The following is a 23,380-nucleotide window of genomic DNA, read 5'->3' on the forward strand; positions in this document are numbered from 1 at the left end:
TTTAAAATTAAAACCAAAATAGATGAATTCATTTATGAAGGCAAAAGCTAAATATTGTTAAGTATATGAAGATCTTCTAATTACATTAAAATCTGAACTGAATGTAATGATTGAGAAGTAAGGTATTTTTAATTCAAATAATTTTAGAGCAAGAGGGAGACCTTTTTTGTTTAATGCTTGACCAAAATATTTTAAACCACATTATATAAGTTGACATTTTTCCTAAGTAAAATGAAACAGTGTCTTGGAAAGCCAAAGATGAAAAATATGATTTATGTTCATGAGGACATTATAGTTTGGTGGAGAAAAGGAGATATTTTAAAGATGGCAGTGATGACCCTGTATGCAAGACAGCAAAAGAGACACAGATGTGTAGAGCGGACTTTTGGACTCAGAGGGAGAGGGAGAGGGTAGGATGATTTGGGAGAATGGCATTGAAACATGTATACTATCATGTAAGAAACGAATCGCCTGTCTATGTCCGATGCAGGATACAGGATGCTTGGGGCTGGTACATGGGGATGACCCAGAGAGATGTTATGGGGAGGGAGGTGGGAGGGGGGTTCATGTTTGGGAATGCATGTACACCTGTGGTGGATTCATGTCAATGTATGGCAAAACCAACACAGTATTGTAAAGTAAAATAAAGTAAAAATAAAATTTTTTTTAAATAAATAAATAAAGTATTATAATGGCCTGCAATTGAAATATGTACCAGGGACAGTGGACAGCATATCTGAAAGTGAGGACAAAAGAAATATTATATAAAAGCTCCATGCCAGCCAGGAGAATCTTCTCAAAGCAGACAGAACTTGAGCAGACATAGTAAGAATGGGTAGGAGTTTGAGGAATGGATAAACAGAGAATTGCCTAAACAGCAGCAAGGAAACATATTAATACAAAGGCTCAGAGATGTCAAAGAGCATATTATCGTTGAATGTGGGAGAAGGGATAAAGGTTGGTGAGGGAAAAAAAGGGAGTTTGAACCCATTTGAGGTATCCTATTATATATCTTTCATTCTAATCTGTAACATCTTTTAATTCTTTGTCTAGTTTCCCCAAAGTATCCTTGTGAGCTGTGATTTTATTTATTCTATTTCTTGGCATTTTCTATTAACATATAAGACATATAGAGAAAAGAACGCAACTCATAATTATACACTTCAATGATTTTTCAATTTCAGCTTATCTGTGAAAAAACCATCTACACATCAAGAAAGATTGTTACCAGTATCCAGAAATCCCCTTCCTGTCACCTTCCAAGTACTAACCACTCCCCACCCCTCTAGGTCCTTCTGTAGGTAAATAATATTCTGACTTCTAATATCATCAATTTGTTTTGCCTGTTTTTGAAATTTACATAAATGAAAGTACATACCCTTTTGTGTTTGTTTTTTTCCCTCAAGATTATGTCTGTAAAATTCATTCATATCATATACAGCAACAGTTTGTTCATTTACATTGCAACACTATGTGGATTTATCATGATTTTATTCATTGCACTGTTGACAAACATTTGGATTGTTTTCAGTTTCAGACTATTTTGGATACTAATGCTATAAGTGCTCTTGCACACGTTATTTAGAAAACATGCGTACTCAGTCCTGCTGGGCTGGTACTCCATAATGGGTCTTTCGGGAAATTAGGCTGTACACAATGGTTATACAGATTGATACCTGACCAAAGCTCAGTGTATGAAGACTCACTTGCTCCATACTCTCACCAACACTTGAAATTTTAATTTTCATCTTCTTGCTCCATGTGTTGTAGCTTCTTCGTGTTGTGGCTTTAATTTGTATTCCTTTGATGTAAGAGTTGAGCAGGTACTCACTCACATTTTCATATGATTTTTGGCCATTAGGATATACTCATTCTTTTGCATGCTATTTTAAATGTCCTACTCTGGCCTTTCAATCACCATCATTATCAGCTGACAAAGGCAGCTTTGCAGAAGAACACTTTAAGCAATCATTAACCAGCATTATGTCTTCAAACCAAAAAAAGTAATTTTCTTTTTTACTCATCTTCATTCTTTTAGTATCTAATCTATTTATTCTCTCTTATCTCTTCCCTGCTACCTTTTTAGGACAAACAGATCAACAAACAGATGCCAACTAACAATGTCCAAGTATTGTAAAGAGAGTCCAACAACAAGATTGTTGACAAGGGATTAATTTTCAAATTGTGCAAACAACTCATGCAGCTCAATATTTAAAAAACAAACGATCCAATTAAAAAAAAAAATGGCCAGAAGATCTAAATAGACATTTCTCCAAAGAAGACATACAGATGACTAAAATGCACATGAAAAGATTCTCAACATCAATAATTAGTGGAGAAATTCAAATCAAAACTGCAATCAGGTATTACCTCACACCGATCAGAATGGCCATCATCAATAAATCTACATGCAATAAATGATGGAGAGGATATGAAAAGAAGGGAACCCTCCTACACTGTTGATGGGAATGTAAATTGGTATAGTCACTATGGACAACGATATGGAGGTTCCTTAAAAAAATAAAATAAAGCTACTATATGATCCAGCAATCCCACTCCTTGGCATATACCTTGAGAAAATAATAATTTAAAAAGATTCATGCACCACAATGTTCACTGCAGTATAGCCAGGACATGGAAATAACCTAAATGCCCATCAGTCAACAGAGGAATGGATAAAGAAGATGTGGTATGTATTCAGTGGAATATTTTTCAGTGAATAAAAACAAAATAGTGTCGTTTGCAGCACAATGGATGGACCTAGATAGGGATTATCATACAGAGTGAAGAATTCAGCCAGAGAAAGACAAATATAATATTGTTCATATCTGAAACCTGAAAAAGGGTACAAATAAACTTATGTATCAAAACAGAAACAGAGTTACAGATGTAGAAAACAAAGAGGGTGAGAGAGGGAGGGATAAATTGGGAGACTGGGGTTGATATACACACATTATATTTATAAAATAGTTGTATAGCGCAGGGAACTCTAATCGGTACTCTGTAATGGTTTATGTGGGAAAAAAACCTAAAAAAGACTGAATATATGTATATGTATGCATGCATGCACACGAAATACCATTGTTTCAGTGGTATACAACTCTTTGGGACCCTATTGACTATAGTCCACTAGGCTCCTCTGTCCGTGGGATTCTCCAGACAAGAATACTGGAGTGGGTTACCATGCCCTCCTCCAGGGGATCTTCCTGACCCAGGAATCGAACTCACATCTTTTTTTACATCTTCTGCAGTGACAGGCAAGTTCTTTACCACTAGTACCACCTGGGAAGCCATATATACATGCATATGTATATGTATATACTTTAGTTGGACAAAAAGTTCATTTGGATTTTTCTGTAGCACACACACTCAGTTGTTAAGACATGTCTGACTCTTTGCAACCCCATGGACTGCAGCCCTCCAGGCTCCCCTGTCCATGGAATTTTCCAAGCAAGAATACTGGAGTGGGTTGCCATTTCCTCCTCCAGGGAATCTTGCCGACCCAGGGATGTCTCCTGCTTTGGCAAGTGGATTCTTCACCACTGCGCCAACTAGGCATCTTACAGAAACACCCAAAAACTAACTTTTCGGCCAATCCAAAATATGTATAACTGATTCACTTTGCTATATACCTGAAACTAACACAACACTGGAAATCAACTGTACTCTTTTTTTTTTTTTAATGTTTTCAATAGTTCCAAAGGGGGAAAAAATTGTTTGCATCAGAGACTCAGCCTTACTTTTGGGCTGCTAAATGTTTGAGTTTTCTCGTTTTTAATAAGTGAGAAAAATAAACACGTCTATTTTAAAATAAATGGATCATTGATAAAATTTTAATAGGCTAAATCTCAGTATCTCCCTTCTTCCAAATTATGAATAATGTTCAGTAAGTATTTTAAAGGAATATCAGACGGAAAATGAAAAAAAATGTAGTGTAGATGATAAAAAGAGAACAGAAAAAAAAAGAACAGATACACAGATACTTTCTTTCAACATCTACAAAAACCAAATACAAATTGCAATTGCAAAAATAAAATGGCCATGACCTTTTTCCCTCCTCTGCATGATTAATTACTTAATGTCCTATTAATTGAAAGATGTGGCTGAATTTCAAACACTTTCATTTTCTGTGCACATCATCCTGTACTGTAACCACCGATTAAGCTGCTCATCAAAGGTGAACCAACAAGGTCATCTGAGCAGTAACTCTTCAGCTATTCATTACCCATCTTCAATGGTAATTAACAATAGTAACATTTCCATAAATCAACATCTTTCTGATTGTTCTCTGATGATAAACATTCAAAATATGTGCATCCCAGCCCACCCCTTCTACTTTTATATAAAAATTCAGTCTAAATATACCTCAGAGATAAAATATTACAAAAGTTTCTTTAATTAAAATGTACCAGGAAAATAAGGTTATGTACCTTTGAGGGAAAATATAAACCTACAATACACAACTAAATGAGTCTAGAACAAATAACCCAATAAAAAAATGGGCAGAAGACCTAAATACACATTTCTCCAATGAAGACAAACTGTCAAAAAGCACCTGAAAAAATGCTCAACATAGCTAATTAGAGAAATGCAAATCAAAACTACTGTGAGGTATCACCTCACACCAGTCAGAATGGCTATCATCAAAAAGTCCACAAACAACAAATACTAGAGAGAGTTTAGAGAAAAGGGAACCATCATACACTAATGCAAACTGGTACAGCCACTATGCAGAACAGTACGGAGGTTCTTTAAAAACTAAAAATAGAACTGCCATTTGATCCAGCAATCCCACTCCTGGAAATACATCCGGATAAAACCATAATTCGAAAAGATACATACACCCCCAATGTTCACTGTGGCATTATTTACAATAGCCAAGCTAAATCTTCATCAAGAGATGAATAGGTAAAGAAGATGTGGTATATATGTACAATGGAATAGTACTCAACCATAAAAATAAAATAATGCCATTTGCAACAACGTAAATGGACCTAGAGGTTATCATACTAAGTGAAGTAAGACAGAGAAAGACAAATAACATATGATGTCATTTATATGTGGAATATAAAGAACAATATTGCAAATGAACTTATTTATTAAAAAAAAAAAACAACAGACTCACAGCCTCAGAAAACAAACTTGCTGTTATCAAAGGGTAAAGTGTGTGTGTGTGGGGGGGGGGGGGGGCGGGGCAGTAAATTAGGAGCTTGGGATTAACATATATTTATATTACTAAATATAAAATAGATAATTAACAAAGACCTACTCTTCAGTACACAGAACTCTACTCAGTACTCTAACTTATATGGAAAAAGAACCTAAAAAAGAATAGATATTTGTGTATGTACAACTAATCACTTTGTTGTACACCTGAGATTAACTCGATATTGTGTATCAACTATATTTCAATGTAAAATTAAAAATAAAAAAAAAGTAAATTTTAAGCATAGCTTGGATGGATTTTCATGAGGTGAACATGCTTGGTAAAATACTACCCAGGTCATACATAGAATATTAGCAGCACCCTAAGAAGACTCTTTTAAACCTCCTTATAGTCATTAACTACACAAACAAAACATTATCATGGCTTCTATTTTATTGTTTTACCTGTTTTTTTAATATCTAAATAAAGGAAATCATAAAGAATACAAAAATAAATAAATAAATAAGTCTGCTGACAACATAAGGGTCAAATATGAGAAGCAAAGGGTACTAGCTGCCTAATACCAATTTATTCCTCTGGAAATTATGGCCCAGCTCAGCTACAGAAGTATCCATTTGTCTACCCACCTATGAAAAGTGACAATTTAGAGTAGAAAGCAGATTTAATTCACACTACTCTCAAAGAGTACATCATGGGGTGAAACAGTAAGAAAAATAGACGTGTATAATATTATGATTAAAACACTGAAACTATATTTTAAAATTTAAATTACTACTAAGAGGCAAACATCTTATCAAACACACATGATAATAAGGATGATGTACTATTCCATAGTGTATTAATATATTACATTATTAAATATCAGTATATTATATATTGTATATGTGATCATACATAATTATATTCCATATTTCATTTCTAAGTAATAGGAAAGTAATTTATTCTCTTTAGTAAAGTATTTTAAAAATTTTATTTGCAGTTTCAATTTTTCAATTTAATAATATACATACACAGAGGTTGACATTAATTCCAAACTAGTTTGGAACTGAAGGCACAAATATTAGCCTGCTAGTATATAAAATGGAGAAGGAAATGGCAACCCACTCCAGTGTTCTTGCCTGGAGAATCCCAGGGACAGGGGAGCCTGGTGGGCTGCCGTCTATGGGGTCGCACAGAGTCGGACACGACTGAAGTGACTTAGCTTAGGTTAGCTTAGCTTAGTACATAAAATGGTATGTATATGTTAAGATCCTATGTTATTAATAATTAATAATTAAGGGAAAACACATTTGGCGTGCTCATGGCCAATGGCATGAGATAAGCTCTCTCCCTATCATGAAACAAGAAAGTTTCTCTTCAGTCTGTTTGTTGCTGTTGTTTAGTCGCCAAGTTGCGTCCAACTCTTTGTGACCCCATGGACTGCAGCACACCAGGCCTCTCTGTCCCTCACCATCTCTCAGAGTTTGCCCACATTCATGGCCATTGCCTCAGTGATGCCATCCAGCCACCTCATCCTCTGACACCCTCTTCTCCTGTTCTCAATCTTTCCCAGCATCAGGGACTTTTCCAATGAGTTAGCTGTTCTCATCAGATGTTTCCCCTTTTATTTGCCATGAAGTGATGGGCCCGGATGCCATGATCTTAGTTGTTTAAATTTAGTTTTTAAGCCAGCTTTTTCACTCTCCTCCTTTACCCCCATCAAGAGGTTCTTTAGTTCTTCTTTGCTTTCTGCCATTAAAGTGGTCTGATTACATCAAATCTTATGATTTAATAGAAAAGATAGTTAGTGAGCTATCTTACAATGTAGACAGCTTTGAAAGGATTTTGGATGTTGTTCTTTTTATTTTTTATGTTTTGGTTTTATTTCCATTTTACTTTTTTATTAAATGGGAAAACAAGCACTAATACCTTTTCTCGGGGTCAGAGATAACGAAGATTACAGTGAATTTTCTTGAGGAACAAAGGATTAGATAAAGTTATTCAAGAAAAGGCAAAGAATCCATTGAGGGTCTTTGATGGGGTCAAGTAGTTTGACCACAGTAGTTTGTTATAACAAATTATTATATTATAACCTAATATAAGAAAATGCTACATATTCCAAAGGACTTTTCCAACCTCAGTAAACAGAATGACTCTTACCTTGAGGCATCTCTGGTGGCAGATAATGAGGTTCTTGAGCACTAACATGTACCCATTCAAAGTCATCATATAAATCCTGGTGGTAATCACAAGCTCCAGGACCATCATCAAAAGTACAGCCACCTGAAAGGGGAAAAGAATTACTGTTATAGTCTAAACAGTAGATGTGCTGGAAAACACATTAGATTGCAATGTACATTGTGGTACTCATAAATTTAATAGTAAACAGTATTTCTATCTATTACTACTTTCATTAAATGTTCACATACATTGAAACTTCTATCAGTATCTTGTTTGAATAAGAGATTGATTTGAGCCTCAGAAGTAAGGCTGAGGCACAGATTTTTAAATATGAATAATAACAGAAGATACATTTAACTATATAAACCACCAGGAATCTAAATAATTTTTAACAGCTTTATCGAGGGGAAGGGAAGGAAGGAAAAGAGTGAAAATTGTCTTTATAAGGCAAGTTCCCCAGGGACTGTAGCCTGACAGACTCCTCTGTCTATGGAATATTTGAGGCAAGAATACTGGAGTGAGTTGCCTCCAGAATGCATTTCCTTCTTCAGGGGATCTTCTCCACCCAGGGATGGAACCCAGGTCTCCTGTGGTTCCTGTACTGGCAGGCGGATTCTTTATCACCTGAGCTACCTGGGAAGTCCCACAATATCTAAGTTTTACCAAATTTCTTGCTTTAAAAGAACACTTTGAAATCTAGTCATACTAGCAAACAAAATACTTAAACTTTTATAAGGTCTAAAGTGCTTGTGGTCAGTGAAACACGCTTCCATACTTTATTTAGATTACTTTCATACACAATTATGACACAAAAGTGGGGAAAAACTGAATGAAGCATAAAACTGATCAGATTAGCCTATCATCCCTCTCAGTACCTTCACTTTATTTAATAACCTCTTTTTTAAAAAATGGAGGTGGCCTTTCCCCTTTACATCAGTCATTTTTCCTAGCTTTATTTTCTGGGGTAATTTTATGGCAGAAGAAGAATACTTTTGCATCTCAGACTGCATATACAGACATACATAAGAACATATATCGCTTATTCAATTCATGAAAATCAGAACTGGCCTATATATCTAATCTTGAAGGAAAATGGATTAGAACTAATGAAAATCCAGCAGTGGATTTAATGAGAAAAACCAATAACCTGTCTCCTTTCAAGTAGCTTTTTTGTTTAGTTTCCATGGGGATCCTTGTGAAGAAACTCAGTGAATTCTCTGACTAAAAGCAGGCTAGGGGGGCTGTTAAACTTCAGGGCTATAAATTCTCAGTAAATGAAGAATTCATTTCCCTCATCAAAAGTTTATCAATTTGAGAATAAAAGTTATATTTCTCACCAATGACAGAGACAAGCCAGTGTTATAGGCAAAAAAGGCAAAATCAGAAATGTTCAGATCACACTATAGCCTAAGTAACCTTTATCAAAAGTGGAATGACTTGGGTATCCTCAAATCACTCTTATGACCACATCAATCCTTTACAATAACAAAATTTCAGCAGGTTGAAGTCTTAATACTGTCATTTAAATATGCCTAAAATACCCTTTATATAAATGCTGTCATGAAAAATGATGTACTTTTTAATTTAAAATTAATCGATGTAAAGAGGTTGTTAGGAAATTAATCATTCCATAGCAATGGGAAAGTTTGTCTCAAAATATAATTTGCTATCATGACCCTAAAATGACTTATTCCTTTGCAACACATACCTTCAGGGCCTTCACTGCCCATTATAATAGTATGAGTGACTTCCATGTATAAATTTAAACTACCAGTGGAACCTACATTGGCACATTTAGATGACAAATGGCCTTAATTGCTGTCCTTCATGGCCATTGTTAATTTTAGCCTCCAGGATTCTTATTAGCAATAACAACTAAGTGAAGCTATATAAAATAAGTGGGTCAACCCCTGTTATTTGTTGCACATCACTGCCATATTAGTCAAGAATCTTAGGAAAAGTTCCTGGTCCATCTGACTTGGGTGATAAAAGAATTTTTTTAAGACACTTTTTTATTTTCTAATTTACAGTAAGTTCTAATCTAAGAAGTACAATATATCTATGCACCACATATATAGCATAGGAATTAATCTTAATGAATCTTTTTGTAAAGAATTTTGAAGTTCAAGGTTAAGAACTGATATAGTATACTGGACTAGATGATAAGAAATACCAAAAATACTATTCCTGGCCTGACGAATGGAATGGACAGACATGAGTGGGAAAGTGTATATATTTAAAATACAGTGTGTTACAAGGGATCATGGGTTTCCCTGGTGGTCCAGTGGTAAAGAATCCACCTGTCAGAACAGGAGATGCAGGTTCAATTCCTGGGTGGGGAAGATCCCCTGGAGAACGCAATGGCAACCAACTCCAGAATTCTTGACTGGGAATTCCCATGCACAGAGGAGACTAGCAGGCTAAAGTCCACGGGGTCGCAAAAGAGTTGGCCATGACAGCGACTAAACAACAACAAGGAATCATAATAGGAATCATAATCATAATGACCAACGCCACAAAGAACACAAATGACAAATGAATTGGCTATCTATACCTGAGTTGGTTTTGGAAGGCTTCATGGAGTTAGGCCTATAAAAATGAGTAAGGATGTGCCAGGCCAGAATGAAAGTGGGACCGAAATTAGAGAAAAAGCAAAAGCAAGGGCATAACAAATCTAAAGAAACACGAGATGCTGAAGAATCTCAATTCTGCATAATGAGAATGAAAAGCATGCAGGGGACAAAAAAGAATCAAACTAAATATGAGATTTTCAGGCACCGTAAAACATTTAGGATTTAGTCTATCATTGTATGAAGTCATTAAAGGGTTTCATCCAGGAGTATGATCCAGTTCAAGGCACATTAATAATAATGATAACAACAGTAACACTCCAGAAGCTATGTGATGTTTAAAGAGTAATGGGGGAAAATGTCTGTAGATAACTTGGTTCAACCTTACAACAGACAGCACATAACCCACTTTGCATAACCTTAGTTTACCTTTAAGGCTCACTAGACTAAAAACAAAGTCTGCTTTAATACATAGTCTTCTATACACATGTCCCTCTGTTTAAGACATTTTTATATATAGTACTATGACCTATTTAAAAGAGAAATCTTAGCAAGGCTCTAATTCATAAATAAAAACCTAACATGCAAATTCAAAGCTTCACTGAGCTAGACAAAAGGAGGCAACACTGAAATGATGTTCAAGAAATTTACTTAGGCAGAGAGGATGAAAAATGAACAAGGAAACACCTTATATTTTCAGGTTTTGTGTTTGCTGCTGGTGACAGGACTACGAGTAGAAGCAAAACCATTTCAGTGAAATGACAACCGCAAGTTCCTCGACCCTCGGAGGAAAATTACTTCTGAAGAGCCATCTCACAGATTGCTAATTCCTCTATGCCAGCCAGCCAGCTAAGGCACAGATCTGCTGCCTGCTTCCATTGGCACAACCCATTTGTGGGGCACTGCAAGCTGTTCATCTGAAAATAAAAATCAAGCTAATCTAGACTTGCCTAAATTTCTTTCCATTCCCATTAAAAGGATGTGTACTAAGAAACATTAAAAACAAAAATATAAAAAATTAAAATATGCCAATCTCAAAAATTATATTGCCTAAACATCTAGAATTTAGAGAGAGTCTTGAGTGTTTATTTAAACAGATGGTGATGGCTCTATGAGACAGTAAGGAAATAGAGACCCTTTCTGTGAAATCATAAAAGAACCAAAGTGTGTGGGCTAAGTCACTTCAGTCGTGTCCGACTCTGTGTGACCGCATGGACTGTAGACTGTCAAGCCTCTCTGTCCATGGGATTCTCCAAGCAAGAACACTGGAGTGGGTTGCCATGTCCTCCTCCTGGGGATCTTCCTGACTCAAGGATTGAACCTGCATCTCCTGCATTTCCTGCATTGGCAGTCAGGTTATTTACCACTAGAGCCACCTGGGAAGCCTGAAAGAATGAATATTAAAGTTAAATACTTTCTGATATCAAAACTTTCCATAAAACTCAGGGTCAGGTTAATTTAGAACCAAGTTGAGTTAGACAAAAATAAAAAGTCAGTAGTCCCCCAGACAACTCTGAACATTTTATGGAGGACATCTTTTCAAAAGCCATTGTACTATGACCTTCCACATTCACCCCTTCAAAGCATCTATGAAGTCTTAATTTTCTGACTGAAGTAAATTTCAAGAAACATACTGAATTATATTTCATGGTTCTTTACTATTTGTAAAGAAAAAGCCTCATTTAGCTAAAGACAGAGACCATTTTAATTTTTATTTTCTTAAATTGGAATACACAGGGTTCTGAAAAGTAAGAGGAGAAGTTCTAGACAAAATATGTTTGCAAAATGCAATATTCTAAATATTGTTGCTTATGACAAAATGGACAAATTAATATTTTCCAATTGTGAATTAAACTGTGATACACAAATTTGCTCATGTAACTGACCACCAACTTTGAAATAATCAACCCTCCATTAAGAAATAATCTATCCTCCATTAAGAATTAATTTATCCTCCAAAGAAAGGGTTATATGTGTCACATTAGGTCACATGCAATACTGAATCAAACTAACTTTGAATAGATCATCTCTATCTATGCTAATCAAAACCATAATATATTTTTACTGGTATAAGCCCCGAAATGCATTACAAAGAAGCCAATAGGTTTCACAGAAAAAAGAAAAAATTCAGAAGAACAGGAAAGTAACTTGTTACTGAATATCTTAAATGTAATTCCATTTATAATCTGAGGCAACACTGCCTATTTTCAGAAACACAGATTATTGGAAAAGCATAAAAATTGATGCTTTTAAATAAAGTTCATATTTCCTCTGAAACCTACTGGGATATCTCAATAGATTGTTTTTCCCTTTCAACTTCTTGGAATATTGAAGGTACAAAATAAGAACTGACACATCATAATCAGTGTTGAGGAAGTTTATCTACAATCTAAGGGTAAGCAATGCTTGTTCTCAATTTAAGTACAGAAATTCAAATAGGAAAAAAAATCCAAATAGATACAAAGGATGAATATCTTTGAGCTCATAAGTATGAGTCACTTATACTTAACACATTGCTCTGGTTCAATAACAAAGAGGATCTAATGAAGAAAAACAAGAGAATTTATGAAAAAAGGTTAAAGGTAATAACTTCAGATCCAGAAAAAAATATATTTTGCCCTGCTAGTAGTTAATTAGTATAAGAAAAATTATTTCAGCCTAGCTCCTCCATAAAGGAAAAGGAACTTAAAATACATTTATGGAAATTCAAGCCCACCATTTATTGATATATATAAATGACTCAATGATGAGTGAAGAGCTCATTTCAAACACACCCATAAATTATCTAATTGTTCATCTCTAGATTACCACTTCAAGCCAAGAACATACGTATAATATATATAATCCAAAATTATTTAGCTAGTAAGACTTTTATTCAAATTGTCTATATTTTGAAACAAATGCTATACTCCAACTAGCCAAATAATCTTCCTTTAATAAGACTAAATTAACCAGAATAGAAAAATAAGTCCAATTTTACTTCCCTCCATCTTGGCAGAGAAGCAATATTAAGATCTCCTCAACTTCAAGGCTTCCCAGGTGGCACAGTGGTAAAGAATCTGCTTGCCAATGCAGGAGACGCAAGAGACACAGGTTCCACCCCTGGGTCAGGAAGATCCCCTGGAGAAGGAAATGGTGACCCACTACAATAGTCTTGCCTGAAAAAGTCCCAAGGTCGGAGGACCTTGGCGGGCTACACTCTATGACATCGCAAACAGCTGAACGTGACTAAGTGCACACACACACACACACACACACACACACAAGGAATTTAACAAATTGGCATATACTGTCACTGATGCGGTAGAAGAAAGAGACAGCATTTCTAGATGAAGCATGCAGAGATGGCTGAACACATACACAGCTTTGCTATTTGATTTCTTTGAGTTTCAATTTCCTTCCCAATAAAATCAAGATAATAATAGTTACAGTACAATTACATGAGGATTAGCGATAATATATGTAAACCTGCTAACACTCAACAAGTTTTTTTAACAGCACCCTTATTTTTATATGTTCCATTCTTAACAATGTATTCTGTATATACGCTATACAGAGGCAAACTCATGCACATATTAAACAGCAGAAGAAAGAAACTTATGGTTTCTATACAGTTTACCCAGAAAGACTAAAGAGAGTCCCCATAAAGAAAATATTATATTACCATAACCAGTTTTCTCTGAATATTCATAGATATGTTTTCAGTAAGGAAATAACCTTCCTTTAGATCAAGGCAGCAAACTTCATCTATCAAAAGCCAATTAATAAATATTTTAGGTTATGCAGGCCATATCATTTCTGTCACAACTACATAACTGTTGTCACTGCAGCAAAAAGTAGCCACAGAGACTACCTAACAAATGGGTATGGCTGTATTCAAATAAAACTTCTATTACAAAAAGAGGCGGCAGGACTTCCCTGATGGTCCAGTAAAGACTCTGTGCTTCCACTGCAGGGGGAACAGGTTCAACCCATGGCAGGGGAACTAAGAATACACATGCCACAAAAAGCAGCCCAAAAAAAATTGTTTTTTCTCAATTAAAAGAAAAAAAGTTAAAAAACAGTTGGCATGCTGGATTTGGCCTGCAGGCCACAGTTCATCAACACCTGGATTAGATCACTCTGATCTTAAGTATTCTTGAAAATTACAGGTAGTACACAGTCTGGTTTAAAGCTTTCAACCAAGGATCTTTGATTTCTCCTCCAAAGACCTGCTCACTTCCATATGACCTGATTTTCTTTCCCTTATACCAAGTAGGCAGCAGCCAAGAAACTGAAGCTGGAAATGGGCTCTGAATGACAGTACTATGTCCAAAAGCAAATCAGACTGTCTGGCTGGACAGTGGTTTAAACCAGAAAGTGAGAATATGCAAGAGCTGAAAACACTTTCAAGGTCCTTTCTGGGCCTCAAGGTTTTAAGATGACAAAGGGAGATATATTTTACATTATGACCCATCATATACATGCATAGCTGCATGCAAATATTTAAACACATAATGTCTGTGAACCCAAATACATTTATTCACCCAATCATTTGTTATCTCCTCCTATGGATCACTGGTCTGGTGCTTTTTCTATAAATGAAATAAAATTAAAAGTAATTGTGTGAATCAAGGAAGTAGATAAAAGAAAACAAGATTGCAATCCTCTGTCTCAAACATACCCAAGCACATGTCCATTGTGGGAGGGTACCCAGAAGTCAGACGTGCATAATCCAAGTCTTCATTCCTAATTTTCAGGTCTCAGGTACAAGTTGAAGTTCCAAAAATAAGTCTTGGAGACCTGGGCAGCCCTGACAGTACATATGTGACTTCATCCAACCTCATTATGGAACTAATGGATGATTACATGCCAAACAGCCATAGAAATGATTTCACAGATGAAAAGAGCTTTATTAAAATGTAAAAGGAACATATTAATGAGAAGTACCTCTTAGTAGAGAAAAATAAAATTGCCCAGGGTTACAAAGCAAGTAAATATCAGAGTCAGGACTTGAACCCAGGTACTATACAGGTTCTTTACTCTCAACCATGAAAATAAATGGCTTCTCAAAATGAAGAGTCGTTAGATATTCTCAGCACCAACCTCAAGCCATTACTCAACAAAGAGAGCAGTACCTACCCCTCCTACCCATGTAACGGTGTGGCGGTGCTGCAATCTTTATGGATAAAATGTAGTAAACTTTGAACACATTACATATCAAAGTCTCTTAGGCTTGATGCTAGCAATAGGAAAGATATCTTATTAGTGTTAGTTGCTCAGTGGTGTCCTCTGTCCATGGAATTCTCCAGGCAAGAATACTGGAGTGGGTAAACTTTCCCTTCTCCAGGGGAATCTTCCCAGCCCAGGGATTGAACCCAGGTCTCCCACATTGCAGGCGGATTTGTTACCAGCTGAGCCACAAGGGAAGCCCAACAATACTGGAGTGAATAGCTTATCCCTTCCCCAGTGGATCTTTCTGACCCAGGAATTGAACCGAGGTCTCCTGCATTGCAGGCAGATTCTTTATCAACTGAACTATCAGAGAAGTCTGGTTAACTAGTAACTTCAGCAAAGAATTTTATTTCAATACGGCAACTGAAGGCTGAGAAAGTATATGATACTATCCTATCACTCTTGCTTAGCAACCTTCACTTTCACCTCGTCTTCCCTAAAACATGTATAAACAAGTGACTTTTCTTCTTTAAAAACATTAAAATAAATCAAAAGCAATTTGTTCTGGTAATTTTTGCAGTAGCCCTTACAGGAATTCTAGGGTAAGAAACCAGGTATTTTTGCAAAGCATGTTAATGTATTTACCCAAGTTTCTTCTCCTATTTTTTATCCAGTAAAATTTTTTCTATCCCAGCAAAATCTCATCTTTTTTGTTTAGTGTTAGATACACAATCTAGACAAACTCAGTGAACAAAGTAATAGAGAGTAAATGTACTGAAAAATACAATTCACAACTGAAGCCACAGTTACACTTTGGTAAAACTGGAAACCATCCAAGCTCACATTTAAACATTTCTTTGTTTTGTTTCTCATGGAGGGATTCCTGGTAGGCTACACTTCACCCATATCAGACACATTCTGGCTTATTTCAACAGTGGCTCCTGACTCAGCTCAAGCATGATGGGTGATGGATCATTTTTCATTTATGAAGGGAGTTCTGCAAAATGCTGAAGCCATGTAAAACAGAATTCCATAACCCAACCTTCTAGAGGACGAGCAAAGATCTGCCTTATAGCTTTGAATTAAATTTTTTTATCATATTGGCAAAGGAATCTTAAACATTCTCAGTTGAAGAAGTTTAACAATTCAGTTGTGTAAGGCAGAAATAAACTTTGAAGAAAAGATAACCAACTAATTTAGTAATTAAAATGCATCCTGAAAGTAAAAAGAAAAATTTCTCTTTTTCATTAATATGAAGCCCTTTAACTACTGAAATGTTTCTAGACTTGGTGTACTAGAGAAGTTGTACAAGTGAATGTTGGATTTTCCATCATTCTTAAAACATTCTAAGGAGTAAAGACTTATGGTTCTTTCTGCCATTTCCTTTATTTAGAATTTAAAAAAGCTGGATATCATCATTTCAGTCAGTATGTTAATTACTGATTTCAGATGTATTAACCAGTTCCCTCATTCTAAGAATCATATAAACAGTCAGTCTGGCCTTTTACCAGGTTCCCAGCAAACAAGCCACTCACCCAAACACAAGCAATCTTTATATTAATACTGAGTGATGTTAAGAGACCTTGTTGTCAGAGATCTCTGCCCCTTTCCCATAAAGGAAGCAATCTGGGCTTTAACCAATGTTTTGCTGAGACTTTTACTAGCCTTTAAATCTATCAACTTCTGACCAAGTCAGTGTCGAGGCCTGTATTACAATGAATCTCTGCTCAAATTTTCTTTCTCAGGACAGTGCATATGGTAACCGTTTAGAGGAATCACCACATAAAGTAAAGATCTCTCAACCACCAAAAACCAATGCTCAACACAGACATTTAAACAACGTGTAAGTCAATAGCACTCTAACCTAATGAAGAGAGTCATAATTGGGAGAACGATGAATAAGGTTTTTACACAGGGCTTTACCAAGTGAGATTCAGGCCTGCCTGTATCCTTATTCTCTCATTTCAATTAAAAAAAAAAAAAAAAGCCAATTTGGCTTCTACTTCCAACTACTACATAGGAACACTGTGCCAATTAATTTTGAAAATCTCTCCACAATATCCTGTGAATAGTAAATCCACATGCTATACACATTTAAGGCATCATTAAGTTAGGGTTTCAGTAAGGAAAACATCTGAGATTCCTGTTATTGTTTTATATTTACAGGATACTTTTAAAGTAACATGACCAAAATTTGAAGGATTAGAAAACAGACAAGCTTACAACAATATCCTATCATTCCTGGGCCTTTGTAAAAAAGATAAAGCAGCTTATATGGTAAAAAAAAAAAAATTCCATTATATGTCAAAAATTCATACCACCACTGATTCTACTGCCTAGCAGAAATTCTAAAATGTAAACTACCACAATTCAACTATCCTTACGTAATAAAAATATTTTAAAGATGTTGACTCTGCCTATGTTAGAATTTCAGATGAAACTCAAAAATATAAAAAAATGCTTCAGTACAGAAACGACCTGGAAGAATAATTTCATACAGGGAAATTAACTTTTGTTGCAGACTCCATTTGTATTAGGGGCTCTTGGCTTCTAAGAATAGTAGGTATAAAAATACCTACAGACCTGAAATATCCTTGTCTCATCAAATTCACATGATTGACTGAAGCATTATATCTCATTTACTTAACATATTTAATTTTCCCTCCAGTTTTTGCTCTAAAATGTAATGACCAACTTTAAATTGTAAATGACCATTGAACTATACAGTTTACAGATAAAAGGCAAACACACTTCTTCAGAATGAACCATAAAAAATCTGGAAAATTTTATTTTCAAATATGAGGGGGTGAAGAGCTGGCATACAGATTTGGATAATAGATTAAAAGCAGTGACAGTATGGGGATAGCATCTGAAGTCTGGTATCTGCCGTGCAGGAGGACAGCTTTACTGCCTCACTTCTCACCTCAAGCCATAGCTTGTATTTTGAAATTGTCAAAGCTCTAAAAATACATAAAATAAAAGACATTGTTACAATGCAAAGCTGACAAGGACATGGTTATCCTAGCAAATAATTCATAAAAACAAATTGCCCCTAATCAATGTCTCAGTAAACTTAAGAAAAGTTTGCCATCCTCACTATTTGAGTAAAGGCAAATTGCAACAAAACTGAGAATTTTTTCTCCATATCATCTGCAAAATCTTAAAGGATTAATAATACTTGGTGGTGGTGGTTTAGTTGCTAAGTCATGTCCAACTCTTGCTACCCCATGGATTATAGCCCACCAGGCTCCTCTGTGTTGACATTACATGCGTTAAAAATAGGAGGGCAAATGGCACTGTTTTGGTGTGGGAAGGGGGCTGTAATTTGGTTTTTAATCACTTGCCTTTCAATTCAGCAATAACACTTCTTGAAATCTACCCTACAAAAATATTCACATATGTGCAGTCCTCCTGAGTTCTAAGGGAGCTTCCCGGGTAGCTCAGAGGTTAAAGCGTCTTCCTGCAATGTGAGAGACCTGGGTTTGATCCCTGGGTCGGGAAGATTCCCCTGGAGAAGGAAATGGCAACCCACTCCAGTATTCTTGCCTGGAGAATCCCATAGACGGAGGAACCTGGTGGGCTACAGTCCACGGGGTCGCAAAGAGTCGGACATGACTGAGCGACTTCACTTTCACTTTCACTTTGACCTGAGTTCTATAATATCAAAACAAGCTAGGGTAACCAACTTCCAAAAGAGTGAAAACAAATTATGTATGGGTCTTTTCAATAACATCCAAAGACAATAAAGATTACCTTCAAATTTGGAGGGCATTTACAGAAAAATTATTCACAACTAAAATCAGAAACTTTGTGCTAATGAGCATTAGTAAGGTATTTTATTACTTAATTCACATGAAAATCATATATGTTCAACACTATCAACTTATGAAGATAAACACAAAGTATATTTTAAGAGGCAATACAGAATCTAGCAATTATTTGGCAAATGTTAAGACAATAAAAAGATGCAAAGATAGAGGTAAAAAAAAAAAATGTTGAATCAGTGGACAAATGGAAAGAACTGGGGTCATAGGCAATGAAGGATATAAAAGTATTCTGCCATAGCCACCAGTTCTTTCAACTGGCTATTTATCCAGATTGGGAAAACAAAGAAAAACTGCTTATAAGAAGCAACAGTTTATGATAAACCATTCAGGATAAGATTGATTGCAGCAATAGCATTGTAAGTCACTCCAAAATAAAATTATCTAAAAGAATAGCTTTGAGTATAACTTCCTAGTATTCTCCTGACATCTAATAATAAAACATAGTTCCTTTCCACTTACCACTTTAGTAAGTTCAGGCCTCACCTGAAGGTACAACCAGAATGCAAAGCCGATTACAATGTAATAGAGAGCTAAACATGTCAAAAGCATTTTTGATGCTACTTTATCTTCAAAGGATGGGTTGATAACTTTGTCAGAGAATGCAGACATATAAGTATTTCCATATGAAATGCTTGGATTATGATTATAACTATCTGGCTACTACTTTCAATATTATATTCTTCTAATAATCTGATATTAGTAAAATAAAATCTATTTCAAGAAACAGCATTTTTAACTAGTGGAATATAATTCAACCAACTAGTGAAATCACACTATTAGAAGAAATAGGAAAATATCTTCCAACTTCAAGTACCTTTTGAACCCCTGCTCTTATCTCTCAATTTTGTGTTTAATTTTAGTCTACAAGTTAGATGTTAACATGTATTCTAGTTAAACCAAGCTGATGCATGGAGAAGTAGAGCTGGACGAACTGAGGCATGACAATCATGGTTTAGAGCAAGCAATCAGCTGATACTCCAAGTAGGTGTATTTGACTACAATTTTCAGGAAATGCTCCATAGAGTGAGTTGTAACAGGGAGAAGGGCTATTGGGCTACAGAAACTGTGTGACAGAGACTCAGAGGAATGAAAGCATCTCTTGGGGAAGAAACAGAAGCAACTTGGGGGAGGAGTGGAAGTGGGGGAGCTGTACTAAAGACTAAGAGCTTGAAAGTCCAAAGGAGGAGCTGAGGGGTGCAGGGGGCCGAGACCACTAAGGTGAGGCCTAGATGGATATAATTGTGGAATCTGTACCCTACTCAATCTAAGTGGCAAAGTCATATCAAGTGGCCAACCAGTCATGACACCATGTATCATATGAGGTTGTATCACTGTAAGAATTGCCCAGATATATACACAGCAGGTTTTACCACAAGTAAGAAGCATTCAGATTCTTGATCAACAAGTTTTAACCTCTAACCTGTTAACTGCCACATCTAAAGGGAAATGTATGAGACAAGGAACCTTCCTCCTTGCTGTGATCATATCTACAACCAAGCATCCCCCCACAAGATAAGCATAATCCATTTACAAGATTCTGCATCCCATCCTTACCCTCCCTTCAGTAGTTCATAAAAGGGATTGGCTAGGTTGCATACTGCAATGTGCTTTTCATGTATTTGAAGCATCTTGTAAACACAGAACAAAACACTTGTTTTTGCTGTGGAGATATTGGCTATAACACAGCCATGTTTTCAAGAAAAATTATTTCTACCAAAACATTAAAAGTCATTAAAAGCTAGTGACTTGGCATGTAGCCTTGCCCCAGGCTGCAGCAATGTCTACAAATGCAGTCTTGAACTGGATTATCTTTGATTTCTTTGAAGACCACAAAAGCTCAATGAGTGAAAGACTACTGAATCTGACCCGATGGCATTAATTACACCTCCAAGGGTGAAGTGAGAATTGTGTGAGTCAAAGAATAAAATTTTATAGTACTATAAAACACTGATGTAGAAGTCGCAGGGGAAGGGAACTGCAGAGTAAGTAATTGAAGGCAGGAGAGCTGACTTCCTGCCCAATCACTAACTTGGCTGAGACTTCAGTGGTAAAACTTTCTTCCCAGACTTAAATTTATAATCACAATAACAACCACAGCCTCCAAAGAAAACCAATGAACACACTCCTCTTCTCAAACATTTAAGACACAAAGTAAATCTCTCTAAGGACCCAGGATGTCAGGCATATCTTTTTTCCCCTCAAAGCTTAATGTTACCATGGAGAAAAGTCAGACCTAAACCAGTCAACATGATTGTATACATTATACACCAGAATATATAAACATGTATTTTCTTACAGAGAAAGGAGGAGACTGTTCAAGTTTCCACTCCAAAATTGAGAGCAGCTTTATTTCAATCCTATGATCAAAACTATTCTCTACATATTGATAACTTCAAGCAGATATAAGCAACAGGAAATTACTATATGCACAATTTGATATGCATTTTTGCAATTGCAATCTTTAGATGCATTAGAATTCACAAACTCAGAAAGGCTTTATGGATCTCAGAAGGGATTAATGAAAATATTTGATAAGAATACAAACAAAGTGTATAGCCAACAGTTATTGTTAACATGAAATAAAATATTTAACACAGTTCACAGCACATGTGTGCATGCATGTTAAGTCACGACACTTACGTCTGACTCTTTGTGACCCAGGGGACTGTAGCCCGCCAGGCTCCTTTGTCCATGGGACTCTCCAGGCAAGAATACTGGAGTGGGTTGCCATGCCCTCCTCCAGGGGTTCTTCTCAACCAGTGTCTCCTGCACTGCAGGCAGATTCTTTGCTGCTCAGCCACCAGGGAAGCCTTCACAACACATAGAAAGCACTAATACACATCAGTTTTTTGTTTTGGGGTTTTTTTAAATTAAAAACTCACACATACTCCTACCAACCAGAAAGAATCAGTGCAAACATTTTGGTGTATATTTCTTTCTAGGCTTTCCCACACTATATTTTCTTATCATATTGCTAAGATTTGGGGCTCCAAAATCACTGCAGATGGTGACTGCAGCCATGAAATTAAAAGACGCTTACTCCTTGGAAGGAAAGTTATGACCAACCTAGATGGCCCATTCAAAAGCAGAGACATTACTTTGCCAGCAAAGGTCCGTCTAGTCAAGGCTATGGTTTTTCCAGTGTTCATATATGGATGTGAGAGTTGGACTGTGAAGAAAGCTGAGCGCCAAAGAATTGATGCTTTTGAACTGTGGTACTGGAGAAGATTCTTGAGAGTTCCTTGGACTGCAAGGAGATCCAACCAGTCCATTCTAAAGGAGATCAGTCCTGGGTGTTCTTTGGAAGGAATGATGCTAAAGCTGAAACTCCAATACTTTGGCCACCTCATGCGAAGAGTTGACTCACTGGAAAAGACTCTGATGCTGGGAGGGATTGGGGGCAGGAGGAGAAGGGGACGACAGAGGATGAGATGGCTGGGTGGCATCACCGACTTGATGGACATGAGTTTGAGTGATCTCCGGGAGTTGGTGATAGACAGAGAGGCCTGGTGTGCTGCCATTCATGGGGTCACAAAGAGTTGGACACGACTGAGCGACTGAACTGAACTGAACTGAAGATTTAGGATAGCTACTAGTTTCCTAAAATTTATGGTACCCGGCCATTTTGCTAATGCTGTAAATAAAATAACGTTACGATTCATGGTACCAGGACTTCAAAGTACCATTGTTGTTCAGTCGCTCAGTTGTGTCTGACTCTTTTTGACCCCATGGACTGCAACACGCCAGGCTTCCCTGTTCTTCACTATCTCCCAGAGTTTGCTCAAATTCATGTCCATTGAGTTGGTGATGCTATCTAAGTTGTGTCCAACTCTTTCACCCCATGGACTATGGACTGAGCCCTCCAGGCTCCTCTGTCTGTGGGATTTCCCAGACAAGAATACTGGAGTGGGTTGCCATCTCCTTCTCCAGAGGATCTTCCTGACCCAGGGATCGAATCAGGGTCTCTTGCATTACAGGCAGATCCTATACCAACTGAGCCACTGAGGAAGCCAAAGCCTACATTCATAATGTCTATATAATGCTACATTTGTTCTCCTATGTGTGTAAGTGTATGTATAATTATTTAAACTCACAGGAACTTCTAAAACAATATTTATAATGGTGATGGTGAACAGATGTTGATTTGTTACTGCTCTTCCTCTAGCTAGAGTGTTAAATTTTTTGGTAGATTAGTATCTCCCTGTACTCATCTTCAGTGTTATTTTCAAAAGGGGATATTCTTTAGGTACGGGGTAAAAGTAGCAGCAACAGAAGTATAAAAGTGTCAGAAGTAGTAAAAGAAAGAGATGTGACTATAGTAGAGATGAAAACTGCAGCAACAGCAATACAGTAATTGCAGCTAACAAAGGCTGAGTGGTTACTGTGGTTGAGGTACTGTTCTCAATGCTTTACATGAAGTAATTCATTTAATCCTCATAGTAACCTAAAAAAAAAAAGTGGATACTAACATTACTTCCATTTTATTCTTGAATAGAAAATTC

At 36.4% G+C, this 23,380-nt stretch overlaps 1 protein-coding gene across 1 annotated transcript in view; it reads right to left on the reverse strand.

The window, feature by feature from the left end:
• The window catches only part of PTPRK (protein tyrosine phosphatase receptor type K), a 625,738-nt gene that overhangs the window by 476,379 nt on the left and 125,979 nt on the right, over nucleotides 1–23,380 (reverse strand). The window contains exon 2 of the mRNA XM_052645975.1: nucleotides 7,307–7,429. Coding sequence (XP_052501935.1) covers nucleotides 7,307–7,429 — 123 coding nt within the window. The remainder of the gene's footprint in view (nucleotides 1–7,306; nucleotides 7,430–23,380) is intronic.

Source organism: Budorcas taxicolor, chromosome 9 (genome assembly GCF_023091745.1).
Source record: "Budorcas taxicolor isolate Tak-1 chromosome 9, Takin1.1, whole genome shotgun sequence".
Classification (NCBI taxonomy): domain Eukaryota; kingdom Metazoa; phylum Chordata; class Mammalia; order Artiodactyla; family Bovidae; genus Budorcas; species Budorcas taxicolor.